This window comes from Saccostrea cucullata, unplaced genomic scaffold (assembly GCF_032062105.1).
Source record: "Saccostrea cucullata isolate Sc308-1 unplaced genomic scaffold, CSIRO_AGI_Scuc_v1 ctg5435, whole genome shotgun sequence".
Lineage (NCBI taxonomy): Eukaryota > Metazoa > Mollusca > Bivalvia > Ostreida > Ostreidae > Saccostrea > Saccostrea cuccullata.
Window position 1 is genome coordinate 14498 of NW_026929803.1, and position 14695 is coordinate 29192.

The 14695-nt window shown below is 34.2% G+C and overlaps 1 protein-coding gene across 1 annotated transcript; it reads left to right on the forward strand.

The window, feature by feature from the left end:
• Window positions 1-776: 776 nt before the first annotated feature.
• On the forward strand, window positions 777-8232 carry LOC134282220 (B-cell receptor CD22-like; the record flags this gene model as incomplete). The annotated part of the gene is made up of 5 exons (XM_062764651.1): window positions 777-1049; window positions 5291-5560; window positions 5871-6140; window positions 6826-7095; window positions 7963-8232. Coding segments are annotated over exons 1-5 (1099 nt in total), but the record flags the coding sequence as incomplete, so codon positions are not given.
• Between the last annotated feature and the right edge of the window lie 6463 nt (window positions 8233-14695).

Here is a 14695-nt window from a genome sequence, read left to right on the forward strand (position 1 = left end):
AAAAGAAAAAGACTTTGGGGATATAATTCGACAAAAGTTGAAACAATTTATGGACAATTATTTTTCCCAAAAGAAATGACTATATTTTTTTCGCGATTAGAATCGGACTTAGCGGCTTTTAGCAATAAATTTTACTATAACGAACTTAAAATTACTATCGTTTTAAGACAGATATCTACCTTGACAGTAAAATTTCCTTTTAGACTTTTTCACCTATTTGAATATATAATATTCTTTGGAAAGCTGTTAGCGTGGTATAATGAAGAATGATCAATTTTTTCAGAAGTGGCAGGTTCCTGTAAGTAAAGATTAAAACGTTTTGTTGATTGATTTATTAATTGGCTGTCTCTTGTTTCACGTCCCGTTCGAGAGTCTTTCACTTATCATTTATCAGAGACTTCACCATACACCAGCAAAGCACTTCCAATTTAGACCTTTGCTCGGCACTCAGGGTAATTGAGCAGTAAAGTATCTTCGTCTTGCTAACGCCTGCTGTGACAAAGGTCCTCCGTTTTTAAGGTCTCATCCAAAGGATACTACTACATTCTGATTAATACTTATAAAAAAATGTCACAAGTGACCCATAAAGGTGATCTGACCTAAAAGTCAATCATCTGTCATTGATTAATTTGCTTGGAAACAAAGGATGCAGAGACATTTTAATGTCGGAGTCTATGAGCAATAAACGTAAACAATAAGAAGACCTGATAGCATCTGTTTATTGGTTAAATTTAGTCTCAGTTTTTCTTCTTCCTCTTTAATTTGAATATTTTTCTTATCAGGTCCTCCAACTGTTTACGCTTTGAATAATTCAACCGCCATAGAGGGAACAGACTTCAACAAAAAATGCCTCTATAATGTAGGAAAGCCACCAGAGACTAATGTGTACTGGACACGACAGGACAGCTCGTTCAGACAGGAAGGGGATGTACTTAGTCTGACAAAAATACAACGCAGTAGTTCTGGTACCTATACATGCACAGCACAAAATCAATACTCATCAGGAAACAAAGGACAGAGCAAGCAGTCCATGACCATCGATGTAGAATGTGAGTTTGTAATTCTAAACTGTTGGATCAAGAAGTTCTTTCGTCTTCAGCGGAAGACCTTGTTATTCTTAGATTTCTTTTCGACTATTTTTATTATTATTGTTTTTTTCTGACCGATTTTGCCATGCCAATTCTAGAGAACGACTTAATTGATATTATTGAAACTTTTGAAACTTTCAGGTCTGATAGAACATAAAAATGATTAAGATATATATTTATTTTGATGACGTCACTTCCAGTTCGTAGGGTTTCCGCAATTTAATGAATTTAAGAGTGTCACTTAGCCTGGTCCCATGGATAATCCTTGACAAAGCAGGAAACGCAGAGTATACGAAGCAAAATAGAGATAGGGAACCAGGCTAGAGGGTCACTTTGTCTCAAGTTTTCCCAAAAGCACTGAACATAGAAGTATGAAATTTTCCATAATGCTAGATCAATCTTTGGAGAAGCGAATTTTGTTACCATCGGAAGTACGAAGCGCCGACGCTCGCTGTGGTCCGAAAATAGACCTATCGCGAATTTTAAAATTTCTTACACTTTTTCGAAGATACTTTTTTACCTGGAAATATTTTGTTAAAACATATAGAATAAAAAGAAGTACAGAATTCTGAGGTCTTTCAAATTGTATCTAAAAAGAAGGATTGATCCCTAAAATAAGTGATCTAGTTGGGCTAGAAGTTTTTTTTTTCTAGAAATGGGACTAAAAGTGATATCTTTTAAAGTCTTGAGAATTTGTTATATATTAAAGCAATATGAGCTGCAACTTTGATGTCAGAATTTTTCTGTTGCAAAATTGTAAATTACTATTCCAATGACAGAAAAAAAACTTTAATAAACTTCTGTAGTTTATATTTGCGATGGATTGAATGATTGATTGTATACTGTTCGGCGTCCCTCTCCAGAATATTTCACTGATATGGAGACGTCACCATTGCCGGTGAAGGGATGCAAATTTAGGCCTATGTTCGGTACTTACGGGCTTTGAGCAGGGAGGGATCTTTATCGTGGGACACCTGCTGTGACACGGGGCCTCGGTTTATACGGTCTCATCCGAAGGACCGCCCCATTTAGTCGCCTTTTACAACAAGCAAAGGGGTACTGAGGACCTATTCTAACCCGGATCCCCATGGGGAAGAACAATTTATAAGCTTCAATTGAATCAAAACTACTTTATTGTCGTCCTGTACAATGATGATTTCTTGTATAATACCGTATATTGGATTGTACATGCATATGTATATAAGTCTTTCGTCTGATTTGTTTTATTCCAATTGATCATAAAAGCTTAGGTTGCATAAAATTTATCATAATACTGTGGTTTCATCAATTTTCGTTAGCATCAATTTTCGTGGATTTTGTAAAACAGCCAGTTTCGAGGATACGTAATTTCGTGGAAAAGCATTTCATATACAAGTGTCATATTTCGTAATTCGATGAACATTTGAATTCGTTGATCTGCTCAACAATGAAATCCACGAAAATTGGTGCTCAACGAATATTGATGAAACCACAGTAACATATGTTAAAAGCAAAATAAAATTTTCAAAAATGCGGCTCACATTGCTATTATACAAGCAAAGTTGTTTTAAATGTCAAGTAGTATCTAAAGAGATAATCAAAATACGTTCATTGACGTTACTTCCGGCCAAACCGGATGTAATTAGAATATGCATATTTTTGCCATTATTGACGCGTTCTTGGGTAATATCTGTCTCTGGAAGCAAAAAAAGTATTTTTCCGTACATTGACAGCACTTCCGGTTGGACCTAAAGTAGCCAAAAAGCTTGCTTTTGCAATAATCAACATAGATTGGGAGAATTTATTCAAAGTATCATTTGAGACGTCATTACTCATTTTATTTTCAAACTAGAGGTATTGTGAGCAAGTTGCTCACTAAATAATACCCCGCCACCCATATGAATATAATGGTGGATCAGGAAGTGAAATTGGAGCTGCACAATGGTAATATGTAATAATGATTCTGTGAAAGTTTCGTAAAATTTAATATTTATAAATCATATATAACATCAAAAAATCTAGATTTATGTATATTTAATTCTACGACGTCACATCCCATTCGGAGTTTTCTGCAATTTGGTGTTTTCAGAGGGTCACTTTGTCCGGCAGTTTTCTCAAAAAGCACTGTATACACAAGTATAAAATTTTCAGTGATGCTAGAATTTGGAGAAGTGAATTTTGTATATAATTGCCGCCGAAAGTACGAAGTACCGACGCTCACTACAGTTCGTAAATAGTCCTATCGCGAATTCCAATTTTCTAACATCTTTTCAAAAATATTTTTTTTACCTATAAAATTTTGAGAAAAACATATAAAACAAAAGGAGTGTAGAATTCCAAGATCGTTTAATTGATATCCAGGAAAAAGGGTTGGCCCCTAAAATACTGGAGTTGGTGGGGCAAAAAATTTTTCCTGATATCTCATAAAGTTTTGAGAATTTGTAACATATCAAAGAAGCAAGGTTGTTCAAAACGACTAGTGGGGTCGTCAAAATACGTCCGTTGACGTCAATTCCGGCCAAACACCAAGTAGTCCAAAAATGCTTATTTTCACAGATTGTGGTATTGAATTGAGTAACACATGTCACAGAGTATGTCCAACCTTATTTTTGTAGCTTAATGTCAATTTCAACAACTTCCGGTTTAACCAGAAGTAACCATATATGATTCATTTTCGCAAATATTAAGTAACAAATCATATAAGTTACTTCATAGGAGTCTTCCGGCCTTATTTTCTGCAGATTAGAATAAGTTCATATCAAACCGGAAGTTGTATCAAATTGCTTGGTTTACAAAAATCAACATTGATTTCAATAATTTTAGTTCTAAATACAGATAGACATAATTTTTGGTTTGCAGGTTTCATTCTTCAATAAATATTATATTTACCTATTTTACAAGCAGTGCTTCTGAAAATTAGACGGAAGACATACTTAATGCTTTGCAACAAGCTCAGCAATAGGTTTTTCTATTTTCTAAGTCATTTTTGAATTATTTTTGCTTTAAAATTAATTTTAGAAAGTAAAATAGTGGAAATGAAATAAAGAACTTTATTCGGTAGTAACAAATATTTGCCCCCAAAATCAAACTTTGACGGAGTAAAATTAAAATATGTTTTAAAACAGGGGAATTCATGCTGACTTCAAAGCACTGAATGTTTTCGTCAGCAATGACGTCATATATTTGAAATCACGTCAGGAAAATTACGTAAATCTAAAATCTCCATGATTTCTATAGAAAAATGTAAAAATTGCGTCAATATTTTGAGTAAAATTTACCGAGCGCAGATGTGTTCAGGCTTAATATTTTGATATAATGTGTGGAATAATAATATCAATTAAAAATGCAAATATTGTTCCTGAACAGACATGCGCTCTATAAATTCTTTCAATAAAATTGTTGAAATTTTGTCCATTTTGTCCTCTTTCTGAAAAATAATGCAAAATCCGACGAGTTTGTGACGTCATAAATAAAAAAAATTGTCAATAACCTTCTTTGAAACTATAATATGTTTTGTTAATCTATATTTTTCATACAATTTATACAATACAACACATTTTAAGAATTTTTCAAAATTTAATTTTTGTGGGGGCAAAGATATGCAATATACCGAATATAGTTCTTTTAAAAAAGTGGAAAGACCTCTAATTGTTCTATGAACAATAAGTGTATTAACTGTATTTTGCATTCATTTTTCATCTTTGTAAGACTTGATCAAATCAAGTGTGATCAAAAAGAGATCAATTGGGTTTTGAACCTTACAATAAGCAAAGAGTATTTATACCAGATTTTCGATTGATTAATTGATTACTGTTTGACGCCGAGTTGGCAATATTTTAGCCATATTTTGATGGCAAGATTTTTGAAATTCTTTTGCAACATAGATTCATTTATCAGTTAATTTTGTTCTATATATCTATAGATCCTTTACATTATTGTATTAAACCCAGGTGACTGTTAAGGCCCTTGGGACTTTTGATGATCTTATGTTTGATTTAATAGAGAAAAATGGCTGTGACATTTTTCTTGATCTCAGCAATGACCAAAGAAGATAAAATTAAGAAATCATCATTTGAATCATTTAGTATAAATGAAATAAAAGAAACTAAATGAACTTTGTTGCATTATGATTCATTTCAAAGAGTTTATTTTACCCATAATATTGATACATGTATAATGATCAGACGAAATAAATTTTAACTATTTTTGATTATTGGTTATAGATCCTCCGACTGTGTCCAGTTTGACAAATAAAGACATTATAGAAGGAGGTGACCTATCTGTCACATGTTCTGTCACCAATGGAAATCCTTCCCAAACCAATGTCTACTGGACCAAGACAGATGACTCTGGATTTAGACAGAATGGTGCTGAACTACGGATACAGAGAATACAGAGAGGCAGTGCTGGTACCTACACGTGTACAGCACAAAACAGTTACAGCACTGGAGGCACGGGATCAAACAGTCAGTCTATGACCATCAACGTGTTCTGTAAGTGTATTATTAAAGCATATTATCTCATTATTAATTCGAGTTAAGTGAGCCATTTTGCATCTTTGGATGCCTTTGATATCTAACTTAACTTCAGCTATTTCATTATGATTTTGTTGGATATACATGTATTTGAAATCAGACTTGAAATCCATTTAACCTAATGAGTATTAGGAAAACATATGTTATACTATAGTATCTTCTCTAAAAGAAAATTGCAACTTGCAAAACAAGCCTTCCTTATCGATGATAAAAGATGCATTATATTCAATATAAACTTTTGAAATTTTATCCACAATTTCCATTATAGATCCTCCGACTGTGTTCAGTTTGACAGATAAAGACATTATAGAAGGAGATGACCTATCTGTCACGTGTTCTGTCACCAATGGAAATCCTTCCAAAACCACTGTCTACTGGACCAAGACAGGTGACTCTGGATTTAGACAGAATGGTGCTGAACTACGGATACAGAGAATACAGAGAAGCAGTGCTGGTACCTACACGTGTACAGCACAAAACAGTTACAGCATTGGAGGCACGGGATCAAACAGTCAGTCTATGACTGTCAATGTGTTGTGTAAGTTATTATTTACCAATTGTATGCATTTGAAAAGTAGAGTTGTGTTCTATCTTAGTATACATTCTACCTTATTTAAATCCTGTTCCAAATGACTATGTGACTTTGTCCGATTCTAGCATTTGTTTAAGCTGATATGAACTCATACTTTCTTGGAATAGGAAATAATTTTAAAAGAAATCTTGAAAATTGGTGTATCGTCTAAATAATTTCTTATGCAGATCCGTTAGACTTTTTAAAAAAAACTTGCAATATTGCTGAGAACTAAATTAACTACTTTGCTGAATTTTGAACATTTTATCTCTATTGCTTTTGGATACCAGGCCCCGGGATCATGAAACAAACTTAGACTTAAGTCAAAATTTCAATTATCTATAAAATCTTTAAACCTTCTTGAAGGAAACTCATAATTTGCATGCAACAGCAGGCTGATGATACAAAATCGGAAAGCATTTTCATTTTGGGCTGCTTGGCCTCTAAAAAATATCAGCATCTAAGGCATTTTCTGACTTAAGCTTAAGATGCTTCATGATCCCGGGCCCAGATCTTTGTTTCTGATTTTTATTTGTTAATCTCCAGTGAATCTTTTAAAGTGTTTTATTATACTCAAGTGATTGGTAAAACAATTGTGCATCTTGATTTGAAAAGAATTTGTAAAAATGTTTCATATATCTTTCAATTAAAGATCCTCCAACTGTGTTCAGTTTGACAGATAAAGACGTTATAGAAGGAGATGACCTATCTGTCACGTGTTCTGTCACCAATGGAAATCCTACTCAAACCACTGTCTACTGGACCAAGACAGGTGACTCTGGATTTAGACAGAATGGTGCTGTACTACGGATACAGAGAATACAGAGAAGCAGTGCTGGTACCTACACGTGTACAGCACAAAACAGTTACAGCATTGGAGGCACAGGGTCAAACAGTCAGTCTATGACCATCAATGTGTTCTGTAAGTGTGTAAAATAAATAGAGAATATTCAATGATTTGTATTTGAATATGGAATTTATTTCACGAGTGTGACATGATTTTTTTAATATTTTTATGCGTGCGAAGCACAAGTGAAAATATAAAAAAAAAACCTGTCTCACGAGTGAAATAAATTCCATACTGTAGAAGTGGAAAACATTACGGTGTTTTTAATTTCACTATGTTCACGATTTAAGAATTTTACGCGAACTTTAAGCCATCGCGATAATTATTTCACGTCATTTCTATCTAGAAACAGTCATAGTACCTGACTATTTACAAACGATTCTCCGTGAAATTAAAACCACCGTGAAAGGTTACTTTCTAACAAACCGTGAAATTTTAGACACGTGAAATTAAAGACGTCTACAGTATTCAAATACAAAACATTGAATTTTCTGTTTATTACATTTTCCTTTATTTTCCCTTTGCCTTGATTTTTGTAACGTGTACTTTTGTGCATGCAATTGCAAACCTATGAAAAGAATTTTGTATCTTAATTAGTGTAGTCAGCTTGTGTGCCAAGTTATATTAAAATCAGACCAATCAAAAAATGTAGGAGAAATTTGTTCTGATCTTTTGTGGGTAGATTCTCTGCCATGAATTGTAGGACATATGTTTTTGTTTTCTATGAACTTTATGTATACGTTGTATTTCGGATGTAACTAATCACCACGAGATGCTAACTCTTCCAAGGCACCTTAATCCACCTCTGGATATACCGGAGTCCCGGTCATGTTTTGTTCACAGGTTTTTGTTTAAAAAAAAAACAAACCAGGACTTGCTTTTTGTCAAGTGATAAATTTTGTTCAAGTCTAAAAATTAAAAAAAATATTCTTTACTTTATAGATCCCCCGTCTGTGTCCAGTTTGACAGATAAAGACATTATAGAAGGAGATGACCTATCTGTCACGTGTTCTGTCACCAATGGAAATCCTTCCCAAACCAATGTCTACTGGACTAAGACAGGTGACTCTGGATTTAGACAGAATGGTGCTGTACTGCGGATACAGAGAATACAGAGAAACATGGCTGGTACCTACACATGTACAGCACAAAACAGTTACAGCATTGGAGGCGCGGGATCAAACAGTCAGTCCATGAATGTCAATGTGCTCTGTAAGTTATACTATGTATATGCATTTAAGAAATACATTGTGTACTATCTTCCCACGCTTGTTACAGTATTCGGATTAAATATGTCATTGTCAATCAATGAGTTGACATGAAGAGAAAAAAAAGAAATACCAATCCAAAGTGGTTAAATCAAGTTCAGATCTTTCATGACGGTTTACATGAACAATAAAAAAAGTTACTTTTTTTCTAAACAAAGTTTCATGCATGTTTTAGAGTGTTCATTTTTCTGTTGACGCCCCCTGTCGTAATCTCTCAAAATTTATTAGATCACCGCAGTAAATTCAGGTGACCTTTTGATTTCTGTTATCGTCCTTCGTCATGTGTCGTGCAAAGTCTGTTCTGCGTTGTCCGTTGTGTTTTAACATTTAATTAACATTTATAGCTCCTTCTTTGAACCACAGAACTTATTACTACCAGTTTTTTTTTAAATATTGCCTCTATTGGTGAAGGGGATTGAAGTGAAAATTGCAATTTTCATGTTCCCTAATCTCCTGGGACCCTGGTGAAGCAAAAATCTACTAAATTAGTGCAACAAGTAGGGAAAATGCAATAATTCATTGAAAATCTTTTCTTCGGTTCCTGGGTATTATGAAAACAAACTAAATGCATAGCTATGATTAGGAAGGTCGTCTCCTCCAAAGTTATGAATTTCATGGCCTCAAAGTCAGGGGTTCTGGTGTTAAGGCGGGAGTCTAATGATTAATAGTCCATAGTGAAAATACATTAGTTGTTTGAAAATCTTCTCCCCAGCTCTTGGATATTAAGGATCTTCCAAACACATCAAACTTATTTTCCTTTATTTCTGAGCATTACTTTTTTACAAGAATATTAACCCTTAAAAGAATCGTCCAGGAATTAAAGAGACACCGTAACGCACAAATGGGAAAATTGACAAATGTAGAATTTTTGCATGATCCCTGTGAATTTTGTTCAACTCCTAAACGTATTTATTTAGATTTCAGAACCTAAAATTCTATTTTTATCGAGAAAACAAAAGTAAAAGTAATTTTAGTATGCCCCATAACGAAAATATTGCTAAATACAGCTTCCTCCATATTGTACGCATGCGCAGAAAAGTTGAATAAGTTTCCATAGTTACCATGGTCTCAAGTACCCCGGAATGAATGTAAGAATTATTTAAAAATAATTTCAGAAGTTTCAAGACTTTTTTCCAATTAGTTTTTATAGGTAACATAACAACTGCTGTATTTTCCTACGGTATATCATTAGTCTCACAAAATGGCTACAAAAACTTATTTTTATTGGTCAATATATTTTTTGAGAATTTAATTTATTAAAAATAAATAAAACCCATCTTCTCTAACGTTCATTTTTTGAGAATTTAATTTATTCAAAGTAAATAAAACCCATCTTCTCTAAAGTACATCTAGAAAAAAAAGAGAAAGACTCCTGTTGTATAGAAGAAACATTATTGAATTAAATTACAATAAAAAATTGAATTAATATCAAATACACTGATGTGGAAAAAGTATTATCAAAAGTTGTGGTTTCAAGTTTCTTTTTAGAGTTATCTTTCCTTTCGATCGGGACTCAAAATCTTAGGCAAGTCTTTTTACTATTTGTCAATGAACTGGACAGATATGATTGAGCAAAACTAGAAACGCACAATATTCATAAATATTTGTACATACACAATAAAATAAATTAAATGTATCACAAAGTGTGCAGACTTTCAACTTTCAACCACAGACTCTGTAAACGATGTGGCAATTGGTTGATTAGTATGAAAGTATAAAATAACCTTAAAGTGTCTAGCCATACCAGCACCTGTTATTATTCAACATAAACCTCTAAACCCACAGGCACCTGAAGTGTGGATAATAACGACCCCCCCCCCCCTCTTTTTTTAATGAAAAAACTGTAAGGGTGGTTAATTATGTTCCCCAAACGAAGTTGGGGAACATATTGTTTTTACTCTGTTTCTTATTATTATTATTATTATTATTATTATTATTATTTTTCTTCTTCTTCCTGGAACTTTTTTGTCCGGGAATGATCTTGTAAACTGTTCGTCCGATGTAGGTAAAACCTTTTTAGGGTTAGTAGACATGTTATGTAGATTTGCGGAATCAAGGTCATTTTGCGCGCACGTGCTTGCAAGAGCGTGCACGTGCAACACGTGAAATGACCAATATAATAGATATAGCCACAACTGTTCTATTTTTAAATGAAATGCTTTGAAACTCATAATGTGAGGATATATTAGTAGTATAGACATGACGACATGGTGAAAATAGCAAGATCTCACGCGCATGCACGTGCACTTCGCTCTGATTGGCTGCAACTAAAGTCTCAATATCTTTCTTGTTTTTTGACGAAATCCTTTGAAATTTTGAACATAGCCATGCATTAGGATATCCTACAACATGAAATAAAGCAATTATCATGAAAACACGTGAATGCACGTGCGCTGCAATCTGATTGGCTGAAACTTTAAACAGCTATAACTCCCTTGGTTTTCAACCAAACAGGATTGGATTTGGAACATAGATAGATATAATGGACTTCTACAAGTAGGTATGGTCACCATGCACATGCATACACGTGCGTGTACATGTGCTGCAATCTGATTGGCTGAAACTTTAAACAGCTATAACTCCCTTAGTTTTCACGCAAACGGGGTGGAATTTAGAACATAGATAGATGTAATGGACTTCTACAAGAAGGTATGGTCACCATGCTCATGTATCCACGTGCGTGCACGTGAAATGAGTAAAATCAAACATACACTTGAATGAGCGTATTTTTTAAATAATTTTGGATTAAATACTTTAATATTCAGTATATTAAAAATATAGATTGTGTAGACAAGATGATATGGTCATGACGCAAATGCATTCACATGTGCACGCGTGCAATGCTAAAGTTTAAATGATTTTTGTACACTTCTTTGTTAATGTTGTTAAAATCTCAGATGCATAGAGGTTGTTTAATGAAGCTTACAGGGAATATGGCACCAAAAGGGAGTTGGGGAGCGTTTGGGGAACATCTGTAACGGTCCCCGTTACAATTAGCACTAGTTGTAATGCAGTTTAAATATATAACCAATCAGATAAGGCGAAACAGAATTGCGACTCCAAAACCTGATCCAAAGCTGCCAATGGAGAAAATTTTACGGGTCCGATTAATAAATCGTCCGATTACGGCATATTAAACATTAATGGCGGGGTTTAGGTTAAATAGCTCAGTAGAAGAACATCTCCTTGACAGAATGCTTGCAAAAGTATGATGGGTAACAATGTATTACCTTGAAACTCTGTCTCGAAGCGGGGAACCCCCCGTTTGCTTACAAATTTTGTTTCTTACCTTGTGTATTTTTATTAAACCGAATAGGGCCATTCTTTAAACGTAAGAAAAAGTAAATTATGCTTGCATAGAACGAGATATAGATGTGTTTGACGGGGAAATTTTGTAAATTTGAGATATTATACACTCTTACATTTTTTTCATTAAAAAAGAGGGGGGTATTATCCACACTTCAGGTGCCTGTGTCTAAACCCTGTTGTCCTTTTATTTAAAAAGGCATACATCTTTTTATAGGTTACTTCATTATCATGCCATATGTTCGGGTACCTGTAAAGTGCGAAACGAAATAGAAACGAAACGAAACGAACTGAAACGAAACGAAATCTACAGAAACGAAACGAAACCTACCGAAACGAAACGAAATCAAGACGAAACGAAACGGAATCAAAACGAAACCTGCCGAAACGAAACTTTCAGAATGTTTATATGGTCTAATTTTACTTCATATGAAATTTATATAGTTCAAGCACCACAGGCAATTGTTTCGCTTCAACATACATAGACGTCCGAAGGAAATTGAAAGTGGTGGGGGGGGGGGGGGGGGGGGGGCTTAATCAACAAAAAAGGTAAACCCCAATTTTCAATGCCAATATAATATACATCTTTGCAAAAAAGTGGGGGGGGGGGGAGGGCTACCCCCCCCTCCCCGCTTCCGACGCCTATGTCATATTTTTTTTAATATCTTACTGAATAATTTACCTACTTAAAAATGACATTGTTCGCTTCGAGAGACTTTCTTCTTGTCAGTTAAATCGTTTTAGACGTCTCTGGTCGAGCCTCTTTATTGCAAATTCTTCCTCGAAAATTACCTCGATAAAAATAGGACCTTATGTACGTAGAAATGATACACAAGATTCCGGTTGGTGTTAGATGTATAATTGAACAATAAAACCAGACACCTCGGAATGGAATACTAAATACTCTAAGTCTCTGGTTTATCCTATGTTTTAAGACATTCGCAATACAACAGTATTTAGTGACTTTATTTCGAACCGTTCATAAACGAGACTTTACGTACATGTAACACATCAATTTGGATAGATATGTTGTATCTAGATAAATAAGGACTGAAAATAAGAGTAAGATGTAAAAATTATAAAATACTCACATATTGAAATTGTACATGCATAGTATGCTCGTGCATATTTGCGGCTGGCAAACATATAAATACATCATTAGACTGAGAAGGGAGCATAAAATACCGGTAATTAAATTTTCTCTTATGAAGTGCATGAATATATAAATTCTGTTTGAAGTAAAAAAAAAGTCCACATGCAGTTACACATATATAGTTATATACATGTACCTTGATTTGAAAAAAAAAAAAATTTGATAGTTTCGTTTCGTTTCGGCAGGTTTCGTTTTGATCTCGTTTCGTTTCGTCTTGATTTCGTTTCGTTTCGGTAGGTTTTGTTTCGTTTCGGAGATTTCGTTTCGTTTCGGCATATTTCGTTTCGTTTCGTTTCGTTTCTATTTCGTTTCGCACTTTACAGGTACCCCATATGTTCATTGTGTATGATTAGTTTGTCGCTCTCAGTTCATTGCATACCTTTCCCTTGACAAAACGTCATCTCTAAAGCGTTTGGGAGTCTCTCAAAATCTGTGCCGGGCAAATCGTCAGTGCACAAACTAAATAGAACCGGAAGTCTCCATAAATGTCAAAAGTCACGGGGTGCGGAGGACCCTTAAGCCAATGAACTACATTCATAGTTATCATGAACAAGGTTGTCTCTTCCAAAAGTGTGAATTTTATGCCCTCTGTATCAGGCTTCCGATAGTAGGGCGGGGGTCCATTGATTGCTGTATATAAATAGATATAATGAAAATACATTATATTTTTTTTAAATCTTATCATCTCCTTCTGGGTATAAAACATTAAATTGGAAATTCATCTTCCAGTACTGTGAATTTAATGGCCCCAATTTTTTTCCCAACATTACCTTTACTATTGAAAATATGCATTGAAAGGCTGGTTGCCCCCCCCCCCCCCCTTGCTTGTCAACTTTTTGGGGTAAGCAAAAATTGTTTCTAAAGCTGACACGCCCAGCTTAAAAAAAAAATTAAAAAACGATGCTACGTCACTGTAACACTGATGATCTAAGTGCATTATTATGATGAGCAAGCTTAAGGTGCTTCTTCCAAAATTGTGAATTTCAAGGATATTGCATCGTAATTTAATGTGATGGGTTTGCAGGGCCTGTATGGGATATACGTGTAAGGTGATAATTATTAATCAAGATAATTATTGTAATGTTTCAAATAACTAAATATATGACTGTCAAATCGTAGCACATTCTTGCGAACTATGATCAGTGGTAGCTTCAACTTGTCCGTTTACAATAGTCTGTCTGTCGCATCCATTTGAAACATGTTGCATACACGTGATCGGCATTGGCATATTCTCATCAACAGATTGTCGTTAATATTATTTCTATATTACTTAATCGTCTTTTAAACTGTATAAGCAATGTTTGTTAGTTTGTTGATGCTACCGACTTATAGCAAAATCGTTCCCGGATATTTTAAACGCCAAGTAAAAGCCAAATCAATACAGTTCAAAAATCACGTCTCGCAAATAGAAAGTGTAGTTCCGATTTTACTATTCGTCAGTGATGTAGTGTTAGTATTGGTCTACTTTAAGATATTCGACCCATAATAGCCTCAGATTCAACTAATCTAAATGCATAATACATAATACTCAGTATATGTAGACAAATTCGTCATGTCTAAGTATCATGATTTAAGAGCGGATTGTGTCCTAAATTTCTACCTTGACCTGACCTTCAAGTGTTATTCCTTTTTGCCTTTTATAAAAAAAAAACAATTCTAAAAAATCAATCTGTTAAAGATTAGTTTTCAATCGATTTTCTATGCATTTGGCCAAGATCAAGTAAATGAAAAGTGCCGTTTTTATCAAAGAAGTCGGTTCACTTTATGCATAAAATGGCCCTGTAGATATACCAATGACTTGATCGACACTTGATTTTCTATTTGAAACATTGAAATAAAAAAGAGACTTGGTGCTTTCATATTCTATAAAAAATTTTCTTCTAAAAGTCCAGGTCTAGGAGAACTGGCTTTATGAAATTGCAATGTTCTTGAATTTTTAGGTAAACCG